This window comes from Triticum dicoccoides, chromosome 7B (genome assembly GCF_002162155.2).
Source record: "Triticum dicoccoides isolate Atlit2015 ecotype Zavitan chromosome 7B, WEW_v2.0, whole genome shotgun sequence".
Lineage (NCBI taxonomy): Eukaryota > Viridiplantae > Streptophyta > Magnoliopsida > Poales > Poaceae > Triticum > Triticum dicoccoides.
This window is the reverse complement of record NC_041393.1, coordinates 776,106,420-776,128,123: the sequence shown is the minus strand read 5'-3', so window position 1 is coordinate 776,128,123 and position 21,704 is coordinate 776,106,420. Positions and strand designations below refer to the sequence as shown.

General features: G+C 46.7%; 2 protein-coding genes across 2 annotated transcripts; one reads left to right on the top strand and one right to left on the bottom strand.

The window, feature by feature from the left end:
* The first annotated feature begins 3,033 nt into the window (after positions 1–3,033).
* On the top strand, positions 3,034–4,186 carry LOC119335580. The gene is made up of 3 exons (XM_037607692.1): positions 3,034–3,199; positions 3,541–3,611; positions 3,731–4,186. The coding sequence occupies exons 1-3, from the start codon at positions 3,050–3,052 to the stop codon at positions 3,990–3,992; spliced, it is 483 nt and encodes a 160-aa protein (XP_037463589.1). The 5' UTR covers positions 3,034–3,049; the 3' UTR covers positions 3,993–4,186.
* A 2,671-nt stretch (positions 4,187–6,857) lies between these two features.
* On the bottom strand, positions 6,858–8,910 carry LOC119341614 (acyl transferase 1-like). The gene is made up of 2 exons (XM_037613484.1): positions 8,473–8,910; positions 6,858–7,890 (listed from the first exon to the last, which is right to left on the bottom strand). Exons 1-2 carry the CDS (start codon positions 8,908–8,910, stop codon positions 6,961–6,963), a joined length of 1,368 nt encoding a protein of 455 aa, XP_037469381.1. The 3' UTR covers positions 6,858–6,960.
* Positions 8,911–21,704: the final 12,794 nt, after the last annotated feature.

The following is a 21,704-nucleotide window of genomic DNA, read 5'->3' as shown; positions in this document are numbered from 1 at the left end:
AGTCCTTTTTATTGAAAAAATTATCAAAAGTCATGGAATTTACAAACTTTGGTCGTAAAAGCATATGAAATATGAGATACAAAAATAATAGTGCAAAACAAGAACAAAAAGAGAAGGGAAAAAATTAGAGCAGTGGTTACCGAGGGTCGATACTCGGCTCTCGGTAATGGCCACCTTTTCCGAGAGGCGCTCTCGGTAAAGCATCTAACCTACATCTCTTTCCTTCTTGTGCATTCTCGATAATATGTATTATACTTTTTTTGTTGTTTTCTTCCATGCTTGGCAAACAACCTTAGCACATCATAATTACTGTCTTGTGTTTTCTTCTTCGGATGGGCCTCGTCCGGTTCTAGAGACCGGCACCCCTCCGGTGGCCACGGCGGTCTAGGGCGTTGTTCGGCACCTAGAGGGGGTAGGCCACGGGGAATAACTGCTTCTTCGTGTTAGTGCATGTTATCGCGAGATGGCATACCAAGTCTAGGCCCGTTCTGTCACGGGATCACCCACTGAAGACTCTGTCTCGGGGACGAACGCAGCCGGTCCTCGACGTTCCCGCCCGTGTGTGTGGTTTGTGAGGCACGTGCCACATCAAGGACGTGCGTTGCTTATTCAAATAGCACACCACCCCTCCATGCATATGCATGGGCCACACACATGTAGGGGTGCCCTCCCCCCCTCGGGCGGTCTCCATATCGAGCACCCATCCGGTGGCCCAGGCGGTCTAGGGCGTTACTCGGCACCGAGAGGGTGTAGTCCACGGTGAATAACTGCTTCTACGTGTTAGTGCATGTCATCGCGAGATGACAGACCAAGTCTAGGCTCGTTCTGTCACGGGATCACCCACCGAAGATTCTGTCTCGGGGACAGACGTAGCTGGTCCTCGACGTTCCCGCTCATGTGTGTGGTTTGTGAGTCACGTGTCACGTCAAGGACGTGCGTTACCGAGGGTCGATACTCGGCTCTCGGTAATGGCCACCTTTTGTGTGACGCCGTAGTTGGCCAGCATGGTATCATTGTGATATCCATGGCTGGAAGTCTGTTTCCTCGCATAGGCTGCTTGGGTCGTGTGCATCGATTACAGATTATTTTCGTAACTTAAAATAGAGAGGACAAATATAAAATGGCTTACAAGAGTGTGTGCCACAAACTATCAAATCCTTTGTACATCCAGACGTGTGTGTGTGTAAACTGTCAACTGCCATGTGGTCAGGAGGATTGCCGAGAGCAGCTCTTGGCAAAGGTATCTGTCATTTTTTTCAAATATATTTAGCAAGTGATTTAAAACTTTTACTGATAAATGTGACCAGTCGGACCACATGTCAGTTAGAAAGAACAAACACAAAAAAAGAAAATAGGATGTGGCATATGCTTTGCCGAGTGTCGTATGGCGGCTCTCGTTAATGTACGCAGTAACTGACGAAGCCGTCTGTTGTGGACGGGCATGCCACGTGTCTCCTCTTTACCGTGAGCCGCTCTCGGCATCTGCAGGGTTTGCCGTGCGGTGCCTCTTTGCCGTGAAGCAGTGACGACAAAGATGGCAGTTTGCCGTGAAGTTTGCTTTGCCGAGTGTCCGTGTTTTAGCACTCGGCGAAGAGCATTACACCCGGCGTACGTGAAAATTTCAGTAGTGAGGTTCAGCCTGCTACGTCCCGCGCCGCCGCCGCCGACGCTCGACAGAGGAGAGGGACACTGGCGCCGCCGATGCAACTTGAGCCCACTACGTCCCGCGTTGCCGACGCTGCTCGTGGGATGAGAGCGACCCCGGCGGCGCTCTGTAGCGGCAGCGAGGAGAGAGGAGGGAGGTGGAGGCGGCTGGAATCAATCCCCTTGTTGCGGGCCGGTGGGTGATCCGCATGTTGCGCGAGGGGCCGCGGAGTGCTAATAGGATTGGCAGACCACGACGTTTGCTTGGCAGAACATTTCATCTGAGTCGTTGATCTGATTGGCAGACTATTAACGTGATGTAGAGGTGAGATGTGTTTAAATTAATTTGATCGAAGGGTTCTGCTTATCCTGTGTACATTTTATGGTGTGGGTTTAGAAAAACTCAAGTTCGCTCTTTTAATAGTAGTATAGATATAGATACACCCACGAGTAGCTCTGAACAATTCGATTTAGCAGACTACCCCAAACTTCAAAAACGCCCTACCTGCAGCCGCGCCCTGCATGTGGAGACGTCCCTGCATGTCAGGTAGTGTCGTCCTGCGGCGGCGCCGCGGTCACCGCGCATCCGGACTGGAAGGTGACCGGCGAAAGCCTTGCACGACAGAGCCGCCGCGATTGACTTGGCTTCGTGGCTCTTGGAGACGCCAAGCCACACCTGGCCCTCTCCTCCAGCCTCCTCTCGTGCCCGCCAAGCCACGTCTGGCCCTCTCCTCCAGCCTCCTCTCGTGCTCGAGTGGATCTCCCGAGTCAGCCCCATCCGCCTCCGGCCACCGCTGGCAAGCAGAGCCGTCGTCCGTGTGGTCCAGCCAGCTTCCCGTCGCGCCCGAGACCGCCTCGAGTCTTCCTGTGGAGGCCTCCGCTGCGACCAGCCTTTAACATGGGTCTCCTGTCCGGCTCGGCGTGGACGCCCGACGCGACGCAGGCGGCAAGCGGCGGCGCGTGCCCGGCGGTGGAGAACGGCAGGTTAAGCGGCGAGACGCGCGGTGGTGAGCCAGTCCAATAAGAGATAACGGTCGTGCGGATAATTTCTAATAAATGCAGGGGGGTTTATGCAAAAACGAAACGTTTTTCCAGAGTGTCACCTAAACAAGGACTGCGTGTTGATTTCAAAGAAACAGAGAGGGGTTTTGGCCAATACGGGCAGAAACCCAATTCTCTTTAGGTAAAGATAAAGATAAAGATAAAGTTACATGGTTTTCTAAAAAAAAATATCACATCTGCATATAGCCCTCCCGGTCGTTCAAGTTTCTTTCTTGATCAATAAGCCTTCCTACCTGAAATATTTTTCTTTTCTTTTCCTGAAACGTTCCGTACTCGTCTCCACATATAAAAGGCGGCTGAATCAAACAAAACAAATCGAGGAGAGATCCGATCGGGATCGGCCATGGCGACGTCCATGCTTCGATCTGCCCTCGCGCTCCGGCGATCGGCAAGTCTGAGGCTTCTGGTTCGCATCCCCTTGAGCTCTGCGTCGGCTGTATCCTTCAGCAGCAACACCGCCTCCTCCGGCAAGGGTGAGGACGCCGGCGGCCGGGTACGTAACATGCATCCCAAATTATTAGCTTCGATCGATTTCGCATTGGCCCTACGAAGGAGTTAGTTGAGAAGATAGTTTTGACATGCCCTCTCATGTTTATATTTATGGGGTATAAGAGCATCTCCAAGAGACGTGCTACATAAATCGCGGTCTGAAAAAGATGTTTGTATAGCGCGCGTGCAACCAAAAACAGAGCTCCAATAGAAACAGTAAAATAGAGCACGCACAAAAACGAGGCTGTAAATTTAGCACACGCGGTCTGTGGAGCAGAAAATATGGGGTGCCATACATATTGGCAGCATCAAAATTCATTTGCTAGTGTCTATCTGTACATGCAGTCTGAGAAGCGTCATACCGATAAGAAAGATGACGAGTCAACTGCAGCAAGGAGGCGAAGCAAACAAAACGGGTAAGCCAACCTACTATAATTATTAAGCTCCTATATATATATCTAAGCTCGTTAATCAAGTAAAAACCGTGCCTGCATCTTGTTTTACTAATTTACTTGGTTGTACGTGCCCCTCTCAGACATGGCATCTCCCGAAGCCTGTTTGATGATTTTGATGATTCTGATTGGGAGATGGCGGCGCTTTTGGACGACGACAAGCCTCCCCGAGGATCTTCCACTGGACAAGACTCTACCAAGGACTCCTCCTCCTCCTCTGCGGCGGCAGAGTCGGACGTGTCCTCGCCATCATTAGGGGGCTTCTGGGACTCCGGAAGCTCTTCATCATGGGGTTCGGGAGGAGGGGACTCGTGGTCAGGAGGAGGGGGATTCTCGGGAGACTAGCTACCTGCTAGATACTCATGTGATTCTTAGCAAGTTTTTCCCAGTTTAATTCGTCAGACTATAAACCATGTGAGGTTTTTGTCTAGTGATTCCTTTTTGCAACATTTTGTAAGAGAACCAAAACGATTCCGTATATTGCCATAATATCTTGTGCCTAGATTTTAGGTTTTGAAACAGAATATGTCAACGTAAAATAGTACTACCTGGAAAAACTTCAAAAGTGAGAGGAGTGCCTTTTAAGGAGGAACTTGTTTTTGAAACAAAGATAATTTCAAGGCTCTGCATCGATTGATTGCGTGCAGATGGAGATCAATGTGTTGCGTGGTTTTAGGAGGAGGATACTGTGGGGAGACGAGGCCCCTGGATCGTTTGAATTTTGACAATTTTCCGGATGATCTGGTTTGTTTTGGGCTTACAATTCCGATAGATGGGGCTGTTTTTGCCATGCCGGAATGTATTGCATCATTGCATTTATAATTTACTTCCAGAAAACAAAATTTCATTCCTTTTCTTTTTTATTACAAAATGGAATTTATTGCCTGGAAAATGTATGTAGAAAACCAGGCGGAAACGTATGTAAGAAAACATACGGAATAAAATCAGTCATCACGCAACATACATATATATGGACAAAAAGCAGGAAATAAAATCAAGAACTTATAAACTGCAGAGTTGGGGTGCCCAGACAAACTAAGGCAAAGCTCGTACGCTTGATTTTCTATACTATCAAATACGGTAGAGCTACTAATATTTGAATCCAGCTATTTTCTGTACTATCAAATACAGTAAAGCTACTAATATTAGTATAATACCTACGAAACATGAGGACTCGCTATCTGCGGAGCGGCGGATAGTGAAGAGGCCGCCAGGGATGCACTTGGGGACAGCGTGCAGCACAGCAGCTGGCTTGGCTACACCAGCACCTTGAAGGGGCCTCTCATCACTTGGGGCGTTTCTAGGATCAACAATCCTCGAACACCTGCAAGAATCACACCGACAATTGCCTGAGTCAGCTTCATGTTTCGTCATGGTACAAGACAAAAAGAAGTTATGTTTAACGACTTATGAGAAGATCGCGACACTGAAGGGCTATCCTAGCCATGGACGGCACGGTGGACTTCCCCTTCGCGATGGCCGGACTAATCTTCTACTTTTTCGCATCGCCCAGGGCGCCTGATGCAGCACTGAAAGAAGAAGTCATTTGTTTCCTCTTCACCCTAGCTGAGAGCCTGAGACGACATCACCCTCGTTGTTTGCCGCCGCCTGAGAAGCCTGCTTTGGGACCATCCGCGCCATTGGGGGCTACCGACTGACCCTTCTTACCATCCTTTAGAAGAGCGCGGATCGGTTTTGTTTTGGGCATACAAATCTGATATATGGGACTGTATTGCCATGCCAAAATGTGTTGCATGTGCAGTTTACATCCCTCAAACAAAATTTATTTCCTTTTCTTCTTTATTAGAAGCTGGAATCTATTGCCAGCAAAATGTATGTACAAAACCAGAGGGCAATTTATGTGAAAAAAACACAGAGAAATCAGTCATCACGCAATATACATATGGAGAAAAAGAAGGAAATAAAATCAAATGTACTTATAAACTGCAGAGTCGAGTGCCCAGGAAATAAAATCAGTCATATGCTTGTACGCTTGATTGTCTATACCATCAAATACGGTAGAGCTACTAATATTTGAATCCAACTATTTTCTATATCTTCAAATATAGTAGAGCTACTAATATTCGTATAACCCTGCAAATAGGAGAACTCGCTACCAGCGCGAGAGGCAGATGGTGAAGAGGCCGCCAGGCTTTCCCTTGGGGGCAGCAGGCAGCGCAGTAGCTGGCTTGTCTACACCAGCACCTTCAAGAGGCCTCTCAAGCTCTATACAATGCAACACGCTTAGAGGAGGTGTTTAGATAAATAAACCAGTATTTTTTTAAGCACCGATGCTTATTTATAAAGGGTATACATTTAATTAGGCGTCTCTCTTGTAGAAATAGGAACTGGTACTTCAGAAAAACCCGGTTTATTTTTCTATGCACCTAGCATTGTACAAGGCCTCATAACTTGGGTTGTTTTTAGCGGGGAAAAGTTGCAGTTTACTCAAATGAAGGAATCTCCGAGGCTATCACCGCGAGGACTCTCCGGTGATACCAGGAACCAAGTCTTACAAACCTTATTCAAGCACAACAAACAAATGAGCAGCAGACGTCTTCATCGCCGTCACCCCGGCCGCCATGTCTTGGCATTCTTAGCCGTAACGCCCTCCACCTCATATTGGCTGCTGTCGCCGTTCTCCGGCCACCATGGCCAGGCCATCATCGCCGTGGACCAGATACCATCCTTGCGCCATATAGAGTCGCTGCTGCCCAGCCACCGCGTCTGCGTTGCTGTTGTGTAGCTACTGGCCGGGTCGAGCTGCTGTACTCATGACCCTATCAGGTTAGCAATGATCTCATGCGAATCATGCACCAAATTTCTACCGATCTAAGCGAATTCGAATCCCGTTCTAGATCGATTGATCTGACTCGGGGTTCAAGGCTGTTCCAGCGAATCCGGTAACTATGAACCAAATGAACGAATCATGCCAAAACATACATGACTCACTCCCTGCCATTTACTCCCATCTCTCTGCTTCCTTCTTTCCTTCGAGGTGTGCCAAATCAGTTGATCAACTCTCGGAAAAAACACTCTACTTCTTTCCTTCCTTCTTTAAAGCAGATTTTTTAAAGGTAAGCGGACAAGCAGTGGGAGATGCCCAAAAGTAAGTGCAAATTAATGCAAGCAACCTTGCATTTTTAAACAAAAATATATATATTGAGAGGGGGCACTTTATTTAGAAGTTTACAAATTTACAACGACCTCATCTACATAGTTGCAAACTCAAAACAACATGGTAATTAAGCACTTGTGCGCCGGGGTTTATTTTATTAGGGGTGTATGAGGCTGATCGAATTGAGGTGGACCACTACTTTTCGTCTTGTCCATTGCACACCCAAACAGCAATCTCCTTCTCAAACTTGTCCATTGCAGGTCCTGGCAATATCATGTTTATCACGATCACGTCCTGACCCTTGCCATTCCTACACCTCATGTGGCAGCTCACAGAGTCGAAGGAGATGTCCCCCACCATGGGTAAGCCACCGCCAACCCGCTTCGCCCATTGGAAGTCCAGCGCCTCCTGTCCAATCCATTTCATGTCAGAGACCTCATACATTTTATCAATGGTGAGAGGTGGCCGCCCATGTAGAGATGCCATGAAATCCACCATGGACTCCATGTTGTCGTCTGTCATGTTGCGCTTGGCCTCACGGATGAGTCCGAGTGTGTAGCTAAGCGGGTTGCCAGATAGCTCTCCGGCGGTCGTGTCTGCCACAGGGTAAAATAGTGCGTTGCCGTAAAACCCATGCGGGACAAGCCCATGGCACTTCCCACCCCCGCGCACATTCATAGAGAACATTAGGCCCACCCGCTGGTGGTGCTCATAGCCGAGCGCCACCGTGCGGCAACGCCACATGACCGCAGTCAGAAGCTCGAAGCTTGTGGCTGGTGGCGAAAGATGTGCGGGGGCATGGTGGCTTCGTAGCGCTGCGATGTCTCCCGGGCCGAAGATGAAGAAGCGGACGACCATTTCTTCCGGCGGTGTTGACAACATAACATCGTTGCCGGTGCTGCCTAATCTTTGGAGGAATCCCACAAATTCCGGGCTTATTTGCGGTGGGATGCGCGCTGTCAGGATCTCCCTATTCCACACCGGCGATACGATTTTGGAGGCATCACCCCCTGTACGAGCCAAGTCGGCGATGCATTTCAGGAATTGAGTGGTGCCGTAGCCGTCGGCGATGTTGTGGCATATGTGAAGACCAATCACAAATCCTCCACATCTCAGCTGGGTTACCTATTCACATTGATTAATACAAAAAATACGAAATGTTAATAATGTTGTAAAGCGGTGGCTTCCTCCGTTTCGATTTAGTTTACATATTATCCTAAGTAAAACTTTATAAAGTTTGACAAAATTTATATAAGAAAATATACAACATATACAATAAAAAATATATGATATGAAAATATATTCAATGATGAATCTAATATAGTTTTCTTTGGTATTGTACATGTTGATAAAAAAATTACAAAGTGTCAAAGTTTAACATAAGACAATACTAATATGTGAAGTTAAATTGAAATGGATATAGTTAGTTATGCCTGTGCGTGTCCTTATGGAAATATAATTTATAATTACGTACCTAATGCATGTAGAATCTGATTGGCCATGTGTCGCCCAGTGGTTGCATAGTTGACCCTTTTAGAAAATGTTGTTTGCACATGATAAATATTGTGTGTATTTTTAGACTTTGAACCATCGTAACTAGATAATATGGATGTACGTAGTAACGTGTTTGAGTATATTATTAAAATTAGATAGATAGACAGTAGTGTGGAATAATGAGGTGAAGAGTTGAAGGCGCTAGGTAGCTACCTGCATGAAGAACAAAGGAACTCCAACAACAACCCTAGGGTCGCCCACCTCGCACAACAGTTCTTCGACGCATGGGTACGGTGGCAGTGGCGACGGCTTGCCAAGATCATCCATGGACACGTCCACCTCCGCCTCCACGAACACAACACCTTCCCCCGTGCACTCGACAACTAGCTTTCCCCCGGCGGCCTCCCGGAGACGGCCTGCTAGTGGGTAGTAGTGCACCAGCGCCTCCGCGAGAGCCGCCTTGACAACCTTTGCAGCAGTGGCAGGCCGCCACGGCCCGTGGTCGACAGCACGAAAGAACTCGATGGCAGGCTGCAGAAATCGCAGGTCTATGTCATCATCAACGTCGGAGAGAGCCAGAGTCTCGTGCGGCGTTACTTGCGCCGGTAGCACGAGCTCAGGTTTTCTTCGGCGTGCAACAAAGGATGCCATCTTTGCTGAATAATGAGGAGTGTCTAGTGTAGTGCGTACGTGAGTCGCTGGTTTGTTCTTCAACTTATGTAATGGACACAGGGCAGCTTGTCATGTGGATATTGTGTAAGGGCCCTCAATTTATAGGCTTCAGCTTTGCTGCAAAAGCATTCGCCACGTGTTGCACGATTATCCCAGGTCCACGTATATGGGCTTAAAAGACAAGATACTGCAAGTATGCAACTTCCAACGGAACTGTGCAAATAAGTTCATCCACATGCCATTCATTTATCCCCAGTAAGCGCACATTGAAACTCGATATTCAACGGACACGTCCCTAACGCCTAGCAGGCAATGAAAACGTCTTGTCACCACATGATATTATATAGGCTCGGGTATTGAAGGATCCCCTAGCCACGTATATATCTTCCCCAAATCTCGTGTCGAGATCATTGCCTGATGAGAAGGAACCTATGCTAAAAAATTCAACCTTAACTGTCATCAAGCCTTTCCTTAGTGGAGAGTCCGACGACACTTGACACAGTGTCTGAGGTGCTATGGGCACCATATAAAGCATTGAACATATCTATAATATATATTTTTAAATTATTTGTATTAACTATTTCACAAGACATGGTGTGGGCAAGTGTAATAGTTAGGGTAACTATATCCACTCTAACTAGCAGAACTACAAACAAGTCAGTAGCGGTAGAGGGTAATGCATGGTCTCTTACCTTCCAAGAGGTCAAATTTTTATTAATTAACTACACAGTATTGTAATTAAGTACGTAGTATTGTCAACAAGTAGATCAATGAAGATACATCCATCATTTTTTTAGAAGGAAAAAAATATTTCCAGTTTTTGATTGCATATGGACCTGCTTCTTTAGCAATGGCCATCATTAGGCGCTAATACATTGATGTGTTGGTAGGGCAATGTGGCTGTCATCCATAGGGCAACATCTTCATCACAAGTGGGCCAGTGGCACAGAGGACTCCGCTGCCATGAAGCAACAACATTGGCTAAGTGTCATGAGGTCGCTGATCTTGCTCACTAGTTTGCTTTGCATGCATATGGCCGATTGATCCATCCACGTACGTGGCAGCCACATAAATGAATACAGTTTACGAAGTGCGGTGGTCCAAGATTTGGATCTGATTGTCCATTAGTTAATGGTAGTTTTTATCCCTTGATCATCGTGATTCGTTCAGGTCAACTAGCTGCACTATTTACGAGTATTTGTGAGATCGGCCGTCTGTCCAAAGATACCTCTGGTCAAGGGTGACGATCGAATATTTCCTTTTCCGATGATAGTGAATCTCAAGATGCATAGGATCAGCAAAACCCAAATTAATTACGAAAACACTAACGCCCACACGTGTGGGCGTCTGGCAACTCGCCCACATGCATGGATCCTCGTCCAATCAATTCTGCACGAATCTTGACGCGTTCTAGCAGTTTTTATGTGCCATGTAGTACTAAGCTGGTGTGTGGGCATTCATCCGGTCGCCCACACGTTCTTTTTCACCACACGGGGGGGCTGGTGTGTGGACGTTTATCACTTCGCCCACACGCCCGTCTCCTCGCCCACACCCAAAGCTGGCAGTTGCCATGTGTTTCTGCAGGGTACATGTCAACTGCCCTAGCTTTGCTCTTGTAAGCAGATGGTAACTCTCTTTTACCCGAGTTGCCATGTGTTTTTGCATGGTACATGGCAACAATCCTAGCCTACATGTAAGCAGATGGCAACTCTTTCTTTTACGTGGCAACTGCCCTAGCGTAGCGTGCTTGTGAAAACATGGCAACTCTCTCTTTTACCCGAACATGTTTTTTCGCCATGCCTTTTTGTAGTGCTACATGGCAACTGCCTAGTGTTAGTGGGTGGCAACTCCTAAAGTTTTGAAATCATGGCAACTGTAGTAGACCAGACCATACATGGCAACTGCAGTTGAGCAACCATGGCAACTGTAGTTGCCCGACATGGCAACCGAAGTTCAGCGACATGGCAACTGCAGCTAAACGAACATGGACGAGGGTCTGGACCATGGCAACTGTGGGACGTGCGGTGATTGTACGCGGGGCGTGCGGGAGCACGAGGTACGAGGCCTGACGTACGGGGCGTGTGGGCGTTATCTATTTCGCCCACACGCACGCGTGTGAGAGGGATCGGGAGGAAAAAAAGAGGTGTGTGTGGGCATTATTTGTTTTGCCCACATGTAGATGTGTGGGCTGTTCCTCTTACACACCAGACAAAATGTGTGGGCAAACCCCCCTAACGCCCACACGTGTGGCACTTATCGACGTCCATTAATTAAGCACTATATATTACGTGCATGTCCATGTGTGGAAAATTTAGAATGGATTGCTTTGGATGTGATTATGCAGTGTACTTACCTTGAGATCTACTTGTTTGCTGCTAGGTGTAGTCTATTGCCTTGGAGCAGGCACCAACTAAAATCATTCATTCATCCAGGAGCATCTGTCGGCTCCAAGCTAGTCAGCTAAGGTGGGTGTAGGTAGGAAGGTTCGTTAGGTTCTACTCCCTCCGTTCCTAGATATAAGTCTTTTGTAGAGATTGCACTACAAACTACATACGGATATATGTAGACATATTTTAGATTGTGGATTCATTCATTTTGCTTCGTATGTAGTCCATAGAGGAATCTCTAAAAAAACTTAGATTTAGAAACGGAGGAAGTACTATATACTATATGATGTTGGAGTTGGCACGGGGTTAGCTTAGGTCTACGTAGTCTAGTAGCAAGTACTAGAGCGATAGACGCGTCTTGCAGAGCGATTTTTCTGTGGGATGTGCGGAGAGAGGCAGACGACACAGGCGCAAGAGACCAGCGCAGGCACGCTCCTCCGAGGAACAAGCAGCCACGCTGAAGAACACCGCCACTCCCTCTCACGCAACAGACCACTGCCGCCCCTCTCACACAATTCTCAAGCAGCCCCAGAAAGAAAAGCAAAGAGGCACCGACACATACACTAGCCAACCGACGAGTACATTCGAACTGACCGAAGAGTCAAAATCAACCGCGCACACACATACATGTGTGTCTCGCCACGCAGCCCACAGCCCAAATTCATCAGGGAGTTTAGTGTTTTAGGAGATCAAAGAGTCAGCTTTGGTGTACGTACGTGTGTAGGGAGATCGTATTAATTTAGATGGATAGGAATCCAGTTAATACGTCCATATGTTGGACAATATTGATCCTCAGTACTGACATCAGTGCCATATCAAAAGAACAAACTTTTTTTCTTCAACAATGAAAGGATGAACCTACCCCGCAAAAAAAAAAGGATGAACCTGCCCCCGCAAAAAAAAAGAAAAGAAAGGATGAACCTGGATATGTGGGACGCAGGGGACTTCAGAAAATACAGAATTTTACAGATCACTATGATATGCAAAATGCAGCACACATCCATCCAGATCACACCACACGAGCTTACTGCCGTGGACTTGTTAGTCGCAATTGGCGTGGATGGTTTGAAAATAATTAGTGTTGTACTCCTTCCGTTCCGAATTACTTGTCGCAGGTATGGATGTATCTAGATGTATTTTAGTTCTACATACATTCATTTCTGCGACAAATAATTTGGAACGGAAGGATACATACTAGAGCAGAGCTAACTTTTTTTGAGCTAACTTAGTCATGAGCTTGCTAGTCTCACCTCGCTGAATTAATTAACAGCTGTGGCTGCAGGATCGGTAAATCCTTAGATTAATCAACTGAATCTATTCCTGTTTACTCAATCCCTGATTGATTTTGCAGACACTAGCAACAGGATCGGCAACTCCTTAGATTAATGAACATGGGTGTATGTGTAGCTTCAACTCTGCTCTATTCTTTCTTGTGAGATCATGGAAATGCCAGTTCTTCCGAATGAACGAATGAAGTGCTTTGATGCAAATTTGATAGAAGGCCGTTGGCAAAGGCAGGGGCACTTGATGCCAGCGAGTTTACCTCAGGGCCAGACAGACGAGGCCGTGGTCGACACCGTCCTCTGCCGCGGCGTTACACAGTTCAGTCCTTGGGGACAAGCATTCTTCTGAATCCACTAGTTCCACCGGTGTCAACTGAACATGTTTCAATAAGTACATTTAAAATACCCTGTGCATTTAGAATCAAAGATCAACCACAATGATGAAACATTCTGTGGCACCATTACACAGTTCGGGCCTCAGGGATGAGCATTCTTTTCTTCTGAATCCACCAGTTCCAGCGGCGTGAACTGAACATGCGTTCAGTCGACAATCAAGCATCATTTACAAGCATAACAACTGCAAACAATCACAATACCACCACCCTTCTAGAAAAACATAAAAAGAAAAACATCAGTTTTAGAACATTTGTGTAACACATAGAACTCATTTGGCGGCTTGGTAGAATGCAATTAGTTGGCTAACAAAAGTAATTGCAATAAAATTCTAGCTTCACCCTGCAACTATATAGGCAGAGTAGCATGTATGAAAGGTGTGTTCTAATTTTTTGTGGAACGAAAAGGTGCCATAGCACCCGGACACCCCCTTATCCGGTGCATTTAGTTCTTTAAAGATTCGTGCCCAGGCCTATACAGCACCAAGCTGCTTGCGTTGTCATGTGAATTAAGCAGTCAATTTGCAGAGTAAAGCAGGGGCCGGTCCTAGGCTACAGCAGACTCAGTAGGCATGGAAGGTGGTCACGGACAGCAGGATGGTAGCCCTGGCAGCAGGTCAGGCCGGGTGTAGTTGAAAAGACAGCACATAGACAGGTGCATGCTGGGTGTAGGGGTTTCACATCAGTGGCAGTTTTTATATCAAGAATTTTACCTTCTTACTTCATCAGCGTTGGGCACCAAGGTGTGAATGGGGAACCTGCTAGTACAAGTATGCACGGGTTCACTGTTTGTACCTGGTACAGTCAAGCTTACGGAGGGTCAATGTCTTCCTCCGTCCGAAAATACTTGTCATCAAAATGGATGAAAATGGATGTATCTAGTTTAGTTTGATCTAGATGTGCCCCATAGTTCCTGGTTTTGAAACGTTTAGTCAGGCAGATTGTCATTAATCGGCCGCACATGTAGTGTACTGTGCTAAAGTTGAGCCATGAACAAGTGAGCCAGGTACACGAGTCAGACATGATAGCCTCCAGTAGCAATGATACGAGATGCATTTTGAGCTAGGTACATCTGTGAGCCATCTTTCTCATTACCAGAAAAAAGAAACATGGATTCCGTTCTCCGACAAGTGTCCAGCTGCAAATAAAAAATTGTTCTTGTCTGAGTAAGATTCCACGCTTTTTCTTAGTCGAAGTTTGCTGCCGGTAAAGTTGTATTGTCACATCAGCCTATAAACTGTAGCTAGCTAGTAAGATTCTTTTCAGAAGGACAGTGCCAGGCTAGGTCAGATTTGTTTCAAATGTTACGAGCCTCCCGCCGCTTAGCCCTGCTAATCAGATTCCTGCTTGAGGACACAGTACAAATCTCGAGGAACCCATTTCTCAACGCACGGTGCTGATAAGAGGGTGCCTAGGCACCTGGGTCCTAAAAATCCTATCTCTTTGTGGAATGAAGGCTTGGTTACATGAGCAAAGTGTCATGTATGCATCATCATATATCAAAGAGCCAACATTTGCTTTTATTTTTCACTAGGACAATGCTCCTGCGCTATAATTTACGTTAGCCTGTGATTTACCTTATATTCTGATGAGAAGTTTGGTAAGTAAATTAAAATAAAATTAGTTTAGAAGATGAGTAAATTAAGGAGATTGATTATCTTACAGGGAATTTTCCACAAAGAAGTGGTGGGGAAGTAAGGTGAAACTGGAACCTTACATTCTTTTTAAATAATAGAATTTCATAGCCTCTCTTTTCATTTTTCATCATGTGGAATCTGAAAAGTTATCCTTCTTAAGGCTGCTGGGATAGGTCTTGGCAGTCTGATCGTATTATCCACGGTATATATATGAGGCACGTTCCATTACGCTTTGTCACTATCAATAACGTGCCTCGGGTGGTTTTGATCCAGAGGTCGACAGAATCAGTAGTACTTCAGGATAATTTGAAGGAGAGATGGAAAAGGGCAACTTACAGACAACTGCCATCTATTAGTAACTAATAGACATGTGGAGATAATTCATATATGATTTGTACTCCCTCTGTCAAGAAATATACGAGCGTTTAGATCACTAGATAATTCATATATAATTTGTACTCCATCTGTCAAGAAATATACAAGCGTTTAGATCACTACTTTAGTGATCTAAACGCTCTTATATTTTATTTACAGAGGGAGTATCAAATACGAGAACCCACTAGTAGAAAAAGGGCCTATTGTCCCGGTTGGTAAGGGACTTTAGTCCTGGTGCCCTGGCCCTTTAGTCCCGGTTCAATCCAGAACCGGGACAGATGGGCCTCCACGTGGCCTGTGCACTGAGCCCAGGCAGGAGGGCCTTTGGTCCCGGTTGGTGGCACCAACCCGGACCAATAGGCATCCACGCGTCAGCATTTCAGTGACTGGGGTTTTTGTTTTTTTTAAAGGGGGGGTGGGGGGTGGGGATTTTGGGGGTTAATTTAGGTGTTTCATATATTGTGTTAGCTAGCTAATTAATAGAGAGAAGTGTCCTTTCTTTTGTCCGTGCTTGGTCGACGCTACGTACTATACATACGTATAGAGAGGACTAGCTAGACACGCTATCTAGCTAGTAAGCAAACGAAGGAAACAGAAGATCGTAATGAACATATATGCATACAGAGAGAAGTGATATCGACCACCTCTCCTTCTCCGAGAGACTGGTCGAACAACAAGTTCTCGTATATCTATCCGACACTACCGGCTACATATATACAATAATTATCTTTTACAAATATAATCTCCTAACATACGGACACGTGGTCCACATAGTATTCTCCGTCTTCAGCGATCACGTGGTCAAGAAAGAATGCCGCCAATTCCTCTTGAATTGCTCGCATGCGATCTGGTGCTAGGAGTTCATCCCGCATCCGAAACATCTAATTTTATGAAGGGGGTCAATACATATATATATGAATGAATGAAACTCAACACAAATGATGGTAATAAAATAAAATTGTGAATATTGTTATTTACGCACTTCATATTGTTTGTCAGAGTAGCTCCGCTCACAGGTCGTGTGGCGGATGGACTCGCAAATGTAGTATCCACAGAAATCATTCCCTTGTTCCTGCCACAACCACTTTACAAGAAATAGAGGTCAATGAAACTGATAATTAGCAAGCATGCTAAATGGTATTGATGAAACTAGCGCTTGAATCACTAGGAGATGCGTGGAATATGCTACTATAGTACTTACTTTCGGGTGTCTAAATTGCAGCTTCTTCGGCAGTCCCGGAGCTTTTTTGGTGAATTTTCTCCAAACCCTGCCATACAAAGAAAACAATTACTTGATATCAGAAATGAACAAAGTTGCTGATATGGTGGATAATGATCGATTTAACTTACTTCTCGAGCATTTCATTCATGTCCGCATACTCCTGGGGATCTTTTCGTCTCGAGTCTAAGACAGTTACTACTCCCTGCTCAAGCTTAATCTCTAGGAGAATATAGTGGAAGCTGCGCACGCATGCATAACTCATCAATATTACATTACTATAACCTGGACTAATAAAGGGAAACCAAATATGCCACAAGACAGTAACACTCACTTGAAGTTGTAAGGAAAGAGTATTATATCTTTGTGTTCATTTATTACCAACGATTGTAGCAAGTTGGCCTCGGTATTTTCGGCATGAAATTCAACCTCAGTTGCATCTATGAGATATGTGTTAATGAACCCAATATCACCCACTTGTCTTTTCTTCAATTCGGCGATCTTCAATCTGCATAATATAGTGGGGATAATTATAAATACATGCAATGAAAGAGCTGAGTTATATAGAGAGACTTAATGACAGAAGTAGTACTACTTACAGGCAGTAGCAGGTGACCGTTGCTTTATCGAGGGCCAATTGATTGAAAAACTGATAAAACTCCTCAAATGGAATAGGCAACAGTTCAATTCCAACGAGGTCATGCTCCTTTTTAACTCTCACATACAAAGTACTCCTCCCCTCAGACTCTCTGCAGGTTTTCATGTACCAATCGTGCAATCTTCGCATCATCATTGATAGAGATCTTTCATCTTTGACGAGAGGCTTCCCGTACTCGTATCTTTGTATCTGCACCTACAAGAAATCATAATGTACATCGTCGGGCAGGTAATCTCCAGGATTGCCATAACCGGGCACCATCCTCGGATCGACGATGTCGCTAGCAGGCACCTTGAGCGGGGGCACGATTTCTTCGCTTGTTCGCCGAGCTGGGCAATTTGTTTCCCAGCTCGTCGTTCTTTCATCCTTTGATCACTTTTAGTACTTCCCGACCTCTCCGCTTCGGCAAATGCCTTTCCAATAATGCGCTCATAGTTGCCTTTCAGCGGAGACTTGGTTGGTTTTGTCAGGGCAGCCAGAGTGCGCTTCACTTTCACCGGATCTACCTTCTCCTCCGGAGGTGGATGTCTCTTTGCTTTCAACCCTTCAAAGAAGTCCTTCACTTCGGTCCGCGCGATCTTCACGTTTTCCTCCTCGGTCCTCTCGTATGGTAACTTCTCTGAAGTCTTCAGAGAAGGACCGAATCTGTATGTCCTTTCGCCTTTGGCTGTACTGCTAGACGCCGGCATAGCAGACGGAGCGGATGTCTTCTTTCCTTGCTTACGAGACGGAGGAGAAGGACTACGACGCGCCGGAGCCGCCGGAGCGACGGCGGGTCTCTTCCGCCCTTGCTGACGAGGCGGAGAAGGAGGAGGCTGGCTGCTCGGGCGCGCCGGCACAGGCGGAGAAGGAGGCGGAGTGCCGCCACGTGCCGGAGAAGGAGCCGGCCGAGTGCCCTGATCGTCACTCGCTGGAGGAGGAGGCGGTGGAGGAGGCGGAGTGCCCTGACTCGCCGGAGGAGGACGAGGAGGCGGAGGCGTCCAGTTCGGAAGGTTGATGAGATGCTTCCGCCATAGGCATGAGTCTTCAGAGCAGAACCCAGCCGAGTCTCCCCTTCACCGGTAGGGTGGTCAAGCCGGAGGTCCTCAAATCCCTCCGTTATTTCATCCACCATCGCCCTAGCATATCCTTCTGGAATCGGCCGGCAGTGAAAAGTTGCGTCGGGTTTAGTAGGATAAACAGAGCCAACAGCCGCCTTGACCTTCAAATTCATCCATTGCGCCATAAGGTGGCAATTTTCAGCCTCCGTGATAGCATCCACGGGATAGCTGGCAGGAGCTGTCAAGGCATGCTCCGGCTGAAGCAGCTCGGTGGAAGCCACGCTGCTTCTCCACTGAGATGGCGGGGTAGCTTCGGGGGAAGCTTCGGCAGGTCGTTTGCTGCGATCTGCTTCTCGTTCCTCTATCGCTTGTACCATTGCATGCAGCACCTGCAGTTCGGTCTGCTGCACTTTCGTCCTCCTCCCCTGGCATTTGTAACCGCCTGCGTCCGGAAATACAGCCTTCCACGAAACGGAGCCTGGCGTGCCTCGTGTCCGTCCAGGGTGCTCAGGATTCCCGAGGGCCATTGTGAGCTCGTTGTTCTCTCTGTCTGGAAAGAACGTCACTTGCTGCGCTGCTTCGATATATTGCTGAAGCCTCTTGATTGGTATGTCCAATTGTTCGTCCGTCCAAATGCACTTCCCTGATACAGGGTCCAAGGTTTCGCCAGCCCCGAAGAACCAAGTCCGGCAACGGTCTGGCCAATTCATTGTCTCCGGTTCGATCCCTTTATCAAGCAGATCATTCTCAGCCTTGGCCCACTTAGGCCGGGCTATGAGGTAGCCACCTGACCCCGTGCGATGGTGAAGCTTCTTCTTCGTAGCATTTTTCTTGTTTGTCGCCGACATCTTTTTACTCTTTTCCGATGTCTTGTGGGCCACAAATGCGGGCCAGTCATCTCTGATCTTCTCGTATTTGCCCTTGAATTCTGGGGTCTCTTTTTTATAGACAAACTTATTCAGGTCATTCTTCCAATTCCTGAATAGGTCTGCCATCTTCTTAAGAGCAAAAGACTTGATTAATTGCTCAACTGGCTTCACCGGATCATCCTCTGGCGGTAGGGTGAAATTTGACTTCAGCTCAGTCCAAAGATCATTTTTCTGCATATCATTGACATAAGACACCTCAGGGTCGTTCTTAGGCTTATACCATTGCTGGATGCTAATCGGGATCTTGTCCCTGACCAGAACCCCGCACTGAGCAACAAATGCCTTCTTTGTCTGGATGGGTTCAATCGGTTGGCCATCGCGCGCGATTTCTATGATCTCAAACTTTTCATCCGAGCTCAACTTTTTCTTCGGGCCTCGTCTCTTTACCGAAGTTGTGCTCGATCCGGAGGGCTAGAAAAAAGAACAAAGACGAGAGTTAATTAATATGTGTACATATCAAAACAATGAATGCATCAATTAGCTAGTCAGCACAGGCTTAAATAATATATATACCTGTCCGGACTCGGTTCGGTGATCACCGGAGCCGTCCTCACGGTCTACTTCTTCACCCTCTCCTTCTTGCACCGGCATTGGGTCATCGGAGCCATCATAATCATAGCCAGCTGCTTCTTCACCCTCTCCTTCCAGACCATCGGTGTCGTTGAGAAACATCAACGAGCAGACGACATCACTTCCTTCTGCGATTATGTCCCTCAACAACGCTTCTTGTGCTTCGTCTCGGGGCGGGGTGTCCATAGTTTCTACAAATATTTACAACATGGCAATTATTATTCAAACATGACATATATGGATATATTAGTGGCAAACGTAGCACTAGCTAGCTAATCACAATAAGGAATCATATTAATTAGTGGCCTCGACGCTGCTTCTCTAGGGTTTCGGGTGGCCTCGACAACGCTTCAAGGGTTAGGGGTGGCCTCGAGAACGCTTCAAGGAGGGGGTAATATCGACCCCCCCCCCACGTGTTGAAGCTATCGGGAGTGGGTATATTGACAACGACGACATACATACATGAAAAAATAATATGCTTGTTTTTTCCTTCTTAAAAATACATGAAGCTATCGGGAGGGGGTATATCGACAACAACAACGACGACACTACATCTATGTCCCACAAGTGACGTGGGCATCGACGCCCGCGTCACTTGTGGGACGTGGATGTAGTGTCCGACACCGACAACCACATGTATCTCACAACGACGATACTTGCTATTTAATTAGGGTTTCCTCTACCGCTCGGCGACCCTCGACGACCCTCGTTCCCGATAAAAAAAAGAGGAAGAAGAAGAAAAAAAAGAGGAGAAGAAAGAATAGAGGAGAAGAACTCCTCTATTCTTTCTTCTCCTCTTTTTTTTCTTCTTCCTCTTCTTTTTTTATCCTCTTCTTCCTCTCATGTTCGACGACCCTCGACCCCGATAACATACATCCATCGATATCATTCCATACATACATAGACATCTACATTATATATGAACAAACATCTATGTCCCACAAGTGACGTGGGCATCGACGCCCGCGGTAGGGTAGAGGGTCGTGGATCACCGAGCGGTCGAGGGTCAAGGGGTCGAGGATCGTCGAGGGGTCGGGAGGTTGCCTAGTGTCAAAGGATTCAACGAAACCATGTCTTCATCATTGGGCGAAAGTAACAGGTGCATGATGGTACGAAGCTCTTCAAAGTTATTTTGGAACGGAGTCCCAGATAGGATAATTCGCTTTTTGGTACAAAGTTCAGCAAGAACCTTCCGAATATCGTTATTTGGAAGGCCTTTGTTGAAATTCATACAAAAAGGCAAATTATCCTATCCGGGAGTCCATTCTAGAATAACTTTGGAGGACTTCGTACCATCATGCCTAGGTTACTTCCGGCTAATGATGAAGCCATGGATTTCTTCAATACTTTGACACTAGGAAACCTCTCTCGACCCCTCGGCGATCCTCGACCCCTCGAACCCTCGACGACCCTGGAACCCTCGACCCCTAGACGACCCTGGAACCCTCGATCCCTCGACCCTATAGAACCCTCGAACCCTCGACCCTGAAACCCTCGACCCTTGACCCCTTAACGACCCTCGACCCTCTACCCTAGTTCCCGACCCTCGACCCCTCGGCGATCCTCGACACCCTCGCTCCCGATAAAAATTAAGAAGAAGAAGAAGAAAAAAAAAGAGGAGAAAAAAAGGAGAAGAAGCTCCTCTATTCCTTCTTCTTCTCCTCTTTTTTTCTTCTTCTTCCTCTTCTTCCTCTCCTCGTCTTCTCCTTCTTTCTCTACTTATTTTCCTTTTTCCTCTCCTTCTTTTTATTCTTCTTCCTTCTTCTTCCTTCCTCTTTTCTTCCTTTTACTTATTTTACTTTTTCCTCTCCACTAATATAAAATGCACTAACCTAAAATGCAACAAACATAAAATGCACTAAATCGATCAACTAACCTAAAATCAGTGATAAAATGCACTAACCCAAAATCGATATCTACTAACAACTTAAAAAAATTAATACATATATGCAAAAATGCATATATGAAAAAAAACATCATCATATCATCAACATGAACATATCATCAACATCATCATATCATCAACATCATCATATCATCATTAACATATATATGAAAGAATGCATATATATAGGAGGCGGGCAACGGCGACGACGGGCGCGGGCGACGGCGTCGGCGGGGGTGACGGCCGGCGAGGGCGCGGGCGACGGCGACGACGGGCGCGGGCGACGGCGACGACAAGGGCGGCGGGCGGCGTCGGGGCAGCCTGGCGGCGTCGATGTGCTCGGCGTCGTCGGGGGAAACTGGCGAGGAAAATCTGAAATTTCCTAAGTGCTTGCTTAT

Coding starts and splice junctions, on each gene's coding strand:
- LOC119341614 (XM_037613484.1), bottom strand. CDS start 8,910: ATGGCATCCTTTGTTGCACGCCGAAGAAAACCTGAGCTCGTGCTACCG. Junction 7,891..8,472: donor TTCCTTTGTTCTTCATGCAG/GTAGCTACCTAG, acceptor CAATGTGAATAG/GTAACCCAGCTGAGATGTGG.
- LOC119335580 (XM_037607692.1), top strand. CDS start 3,050: ATGGCGACGTCCATGCTTCGATCTGCCCTCGCGCTCCGGCGATCGGCA. Junction 3,200..3,540: donor GTGAGGACGCCGGCGGCCGG/GTACGTAACATG, acceptor CTGTACATGCAG/TCTGAGAAGCGTCATACCGA. Junction 3,612..3,730: donor AGGCGAAGCAAACAAAACGG/GTAAGCCAACCT, acceptor TGCCCCTCTCAG/ACATGGCATCTCCCGAAGCC.